Source organism: Stylophora pistillata, chromosome 11, assembly GCF_964205215.1.
Source record: "Stylophora pistillata chromosome 11, jaStyPist1.2, whole genome shotgun sequence".
NCBI lineage: Eukaryota > Metazoa > Cnidaria > Anthozoa > Scleractinia > Pocilloporidae > Stylophora > Stylophora pistillata.
Window position 1 is genome coordinate 26,729,657 of NC_142529.1, and position 5,237 is coordinate 26,734,893.

Below are 5,237 nucleotides of genomic sequence, written 5' to 3' on the forward strand. Positions count from 1 at the left end.
TCTCAGTACCTCTTGTTAATTCGCCAAGCGAGTGGTAAAACCCCCACAACACAAGTTAAGGATTTCCAACCCATGTCAATCAGTCAAGGAAATTCGAATGCATATAACGAATTGAAATTGATGTATAGCCATACATGCAAACTTACTTTTAGATATTTGAATTCAACAGTGTAATTAGTAACATTTTGTGGCTCTTTTAACTCCGTTTCGTCCCCGACAAAACTAGAACAAAACAAAAGAAGAGCTAAAATATGACACGAACATACAATTTTCTGCCGCTTTCGTTTGCATTCTCTATTTGTTCTCCTCCTTTCGCCAACAAATTAATATTCTTAGTGATTGTCCTGGATATTACTAAGCCAAAGTTTACCTATTATATCGTAGTTATACAATTTCTTCGCTTCCAACGTCTTGTTCGCGAAAAGACAAGTAAATTATTTTGGTACCAAACAAGCTTTCATGTATAAGGCAGGTCACTGAATTCTTCATGTCGTAATTCTCTCAAGCGATTATATTAGCAATTGTCCTCTGATAATGAATTTTTATTATAATGCTAAAGTTAACATGATAATCCATTGATCGAGAAGTAAAATGAAGGAATTGGGATAAATTCGTCATTTATATGAAACTATGATTGCTCTTGGTTACGTCTTTTAAACACTTACACATCTTTCAAGCTCTCCATACTTCCCGGGTGCTTCGTATCTTAATGGCCACACGAATGACTCAATTGTAAAAAAAAAAGATGCAATAAGTCATTGATGTGATTCCTGTGTAGAAGTTCTTTTCCCGACAATTCTCCTTCATATTCTAGCTCTTCTCTTTAATTTTTTTGAGAAGCGACGCTGCTAACTGTTAAACCGAAAAAAAATGGGCCGACATTAGCTCTTTATCTCAACAAGTAAAGTTTGATTTGAGTACAAATTAGCACTAAGGTTAAATCTATTAGCAAACTTGAAGACACCAGCTATATTATTGTTTGAAAATACGATAAGGGAGCTCTCTTTTGCGACTTTTTTAAGAAGTGAAATACGTAGTAATTAGATGTGGTGCTGTTTTCTATGGCCGATTATTATTTGGAAATGTTTTTCCTGTATTTTGGTCAATTTTTAATTCCAATAATACTTTGTAAAACGACTTAACAGAAAAAGAAGTGAAAGTTAGGAACAGTTAAGCGCTCGGAAATTGGTTCACATAGAATCAGTAATACTTGTAGACAACTGACACAACAACATCTGACTATAGGCTGATAGTTTCGAAAGAAACTGTTTGGGGCTGCGTCGGTGGGAGTAACGAAATAATTTGGATATATCAACAAAGTTGAAATGGTAAATTGGCCACCATTCGCTCCGACGAAGGGCTAACGCTCGAAACGTCAGCTTCTGTAATCATTACCATTTCAACTTTGTTGATATATCCAAATTATAACATCTGACTATAGCTAGATGGAAAGCGTTACTTTCTTCGAAATATTTTTAGACAGTCGATTATATTTTTACATTCAGTATTGGTTTTTCCCTCTTTATACATAATTTCAGCAAAACGATCGACCCCAGAGAAAACTTTGTAACAACCGATGATGGTCAGTTTTGTTCCTTACCCTTTATTACAATAACAAACGTGAAAGTATAATGCGTGCATATATTTTCTTCAATTATGAACTAATGTGTTCATGGCAAATTTTGGCAGCTTGTAAAACAGTATCTTAAAAGTTATGGTAAGTGTTTTCATGACCTTTCCTTTAGCTTTTTTAAGTGAATAAGAAAAATACCAACGATCGACATCGAGCAAAAATGTAATTGGCGAGGGCTTTCTATCACTCAGTTTTGGCATGAAAGTAATCATGATAAAACGATCGGGTACAACTCGACTCCATGGACGGCAAAGTACTTGTCTGATTGTCTGTTTCACTGCTTACTTTTCTAATCTTCCAGCTGTAAAGAAACTGCGGTGGCCCATAAGTGTCACAGCGAAAACAAAACTTACGGCAAGACAACGCCAACTTACGGAAAGACAACGCCAACTTACGGCAAGACAACGCAAACTCATGGCATCACAACGCCAACTCACAGCAACACAACGCTAACTCACGGCAAAACAACGCCAATTTTTTCACGGCGGAAGTGAAATGCCACAGCGGATGTAAACTGATAACTATTCCATTACAGGCCATAAAATATTTTTGTAAACTATGGCGGAATCTGTGGAAGTTGACCTGGAAGATGAGCACTTGGAGTTGCCAGAAGACGACGAAGTCCTCATCCGCTGTTATTTCTTCAGGGGCTTCACCGTACTTCCGCCGTGAAAAATTGGCGTCGTCTTGCCGTGAGTTGGCGTTGTGTTGCCGTGACTTGGCGTTGTCTAGCCGTGACACTTAAGGGCCACCTTAAGAAATGGATTTATAGTAGAGTTAAGGTAAACTAAGACAACTGCTAATTCCCTCAGCTACTAAGTATGATAAGTTTTACTGTTAGCGATCATAATTGCCACTATATAGTATGGTGCATAACAAAACACTAATGCTAACTGCACCCAAAGTGCACTGTACAATCCCTTTTTGTATGAGGAATAACTTGCGAGTTTCACGCGTAATGTTTTGTCAAATAAAAACGACCACTGAAGTGTTCCTTTTTTTCAATCATAATCACAGAAAGACTTTCGTATTCAAAAGGCGTCAGAAAAGCGTCTGGGGTGTTATTATTTAAATCAGCATTATATACATTATTAATTATACCAGGATTTTAATTGCCTGTTTATATCTATTTATGTCACCTTGGCAACGGCACATACGTCAGCTTAACTATCGAAAAAACAAAGTTTGTGTTGTTAACTTGCTTGCTGCCAGTTTTGGTGACCGAGAGATCAAGGCTTTTAGAGAAAATAGTGAAAGAAACAAAGGAATCAAAAACTATGTTCAGCCACCTTAATCTAGGAATGAATTAGTATCAAGAGTCAAACACATGGACAAATGTAATAGCATTGTTATTCTACAACTTATTAAAAGCTCAGTCTTCTTATGTAGAAATTCATTCAGAGCTGAGTAAGGAGGATTAATGAATATGATCAGTGTGGGGAAAAAAAGAAAAATCCGGTGAAAAGAACCCTATAAGAACCAGTAACTTCCATTTTATTCCATTTGCTAATTTACACTTTGCTAACATTCGTCAAGCAATATTATACATCTCTAAAATTCATAAGAATTATGCACTATGTACAGACTTCCAATTTTTTCATAAGTTTCTAATTTCTTCCTATATATCCAACATACAACATATCTGACGAGCGTTGTCTCTGGCTGGTACTAATCGTGACGTTTTTACTAAGCTATGAAAACTGTCCATTGGAGTGTACCTTAAGAAACCGGGGATCTAACTCTAAAACCATGGACAGCAAAGCGCTTGTCTGATTGTCTGTTTCACAGCTTGTCTTACTTCACTTATCTTCCAGCAGTAAAGGAACGGGTTTAACGTCGAGTTAAAGAAAACTAAGACAGGTGCTACTTCCTTTATGACTACTGAGCCAAATGAATACGTTTTATCGTCACCGATTACTACTGAGTCTACTGAATACGTTAAATCGTCACCGATTACTACTGCCACCATGATTAAGTATGGTGCGTAGCAAACTACTAGTGCTAACTGCACCCACAGTGAGTTGTACACTGCCTTTTTGTATCGCGCCATGTTCAGTGCATTTGGTTGGCTCGGCTGTTGTGGGCCATGATCTTGTACTTGAGCCCGATGATGACTGAGACCCCGAAAAATGTTTATATACGAGAGGAATGAAATAACAAGGCAAGATGGTATAATTATATAGGTACGCCAAAAGGTTATACGGTAATCTAATATGAGGTATAAAGCAGCGACGCTAGATACAATCCAAAAGGTAGCTAAGATGATGTATGTGCGCTTCAAAGTTACAATTTGTCTGTATCTCAGCCCCAACAACAAGGCGAATAGTCTATCCACGCTTATGGCCGTTATCGTCAGTAACGACACTCCACATAATGCTACGGATGTGAGGAGGGCGGCGTCATATGCGTATCGACAAAGATTCCATTGTTCATGGACCACGGAAATCCAAGTCGCAGCAACGAGAGGCTGGGTAACAAGACCAACCAACAGATCAGTTGTTGCCAGACAACGATACAAGAGTTTAGACGGCGGGTGAAGGGAAGATTCTTTGTGAAGGGCAACAAGGATAAGGGAGTTGCCAAGAAATGCTGAGATGGAGAGGAGAATGTGAACTGCTGCGAAAGAAACTGATTCTTGCTTAGGCCCACTCACCAATGAAAGGGAGCATCGCAGTTCTCCAAATGTTTTGGTCAGTGTTCCACCTCTTGTGAAATTCGTTGGGGACATTGTTCTGTGTTCGATTCGTTTTTTCTGGCAAGTTATCTATTATTGCAACGAGAAATGAGGTCCAAACAGCACACGCCTACCAACGATCACTGAAACCGTACTTCCTAAACAATGTCCACAATTAAAATCCTCACCTGCGTTTAAGCATTTAACATGCGTCAGAAAATTCTCTGTTGTGTTAAAAAATGCCCGGAACATGCGAGGTACCTCATCTGAGAAAAAATACTAAAATATGGAGACATCTGTTATTAACCTCCACTGACAGGATGCTAATCAAATGTTCATATTATTTTTTTGGAATTGAAACTTTAATCATTATCAGCCTCAGCAAGTTTGACAGATAATTTAAACTAGCGATTTTTCGCGGTCTCAGAATAAATTGAGTTTCACGAACGGATCAAACTGTTTTAATTCAAATTTTGGTCGCAGCTGCGAATTTGTTTCAAATATTTGAATTTACCCGTGTAGTTAATTGCGCTTTGCAGCTTTTCAGTCATCTTTACGTATCCGACCAGTACCTTAGACGAAATTGCCACAAAAGCAAAATATTACGCCAGCAAACCATTTTCTACAATTATTTTGTCATTCTTTGTTTATCTTCCTCCTTTTGCCGGTGAACTCATAGTGATTATCCCTGATAATGACAAGCCTAAGGTAGCCAACGTAGACCCTAGATCAAATTTGTTTTCTCAGTTCCAATGTCTTGAACACAATATATAAGACCAAGAAAATACTTTCGTATCAGGTGAACTTCCATGCAAAAGGAAATTTACAGAACTTTTCTTCCTGTGATTGCCTTCAGCGAACAATGATTCTCGCTGGGTAATGCTGCCAGTTATTTCCCAATATGGAGGTAAACATAACAGTTAATTAATA

The 5,237-nt window shown here is 37.9% G+C and overlaps 1 protein-coding gene across 1 annotated transcript; it reads right to left on the minus strand.

Annotated features, from left to right (window-relative positions):
- Nucleotides 1–3,135: 3,135 nt before the first annotated feature.
- LOC148720894 (melanocyte-stimulating hormone receptor-like) lies at nucleotides 3,136–4,542 on the minus strand. Its single transcript, XM_088739379.1, has one exon. The coding sequence runs from the start codon at nucleotides 4,359–4,361 to the stop codon at nucleotides 3,375–3,377; it is 987 nt and encodes a 328-aa protein (XP_088595505.1). The 5' UTR covers nucleotides 4,362–4,542; the 3' UTR covers nucleotides 3,136–3,374.
- Between the last annotated feature and the right edge of the window lie 695 nt (nucleotides 4,543–5,237).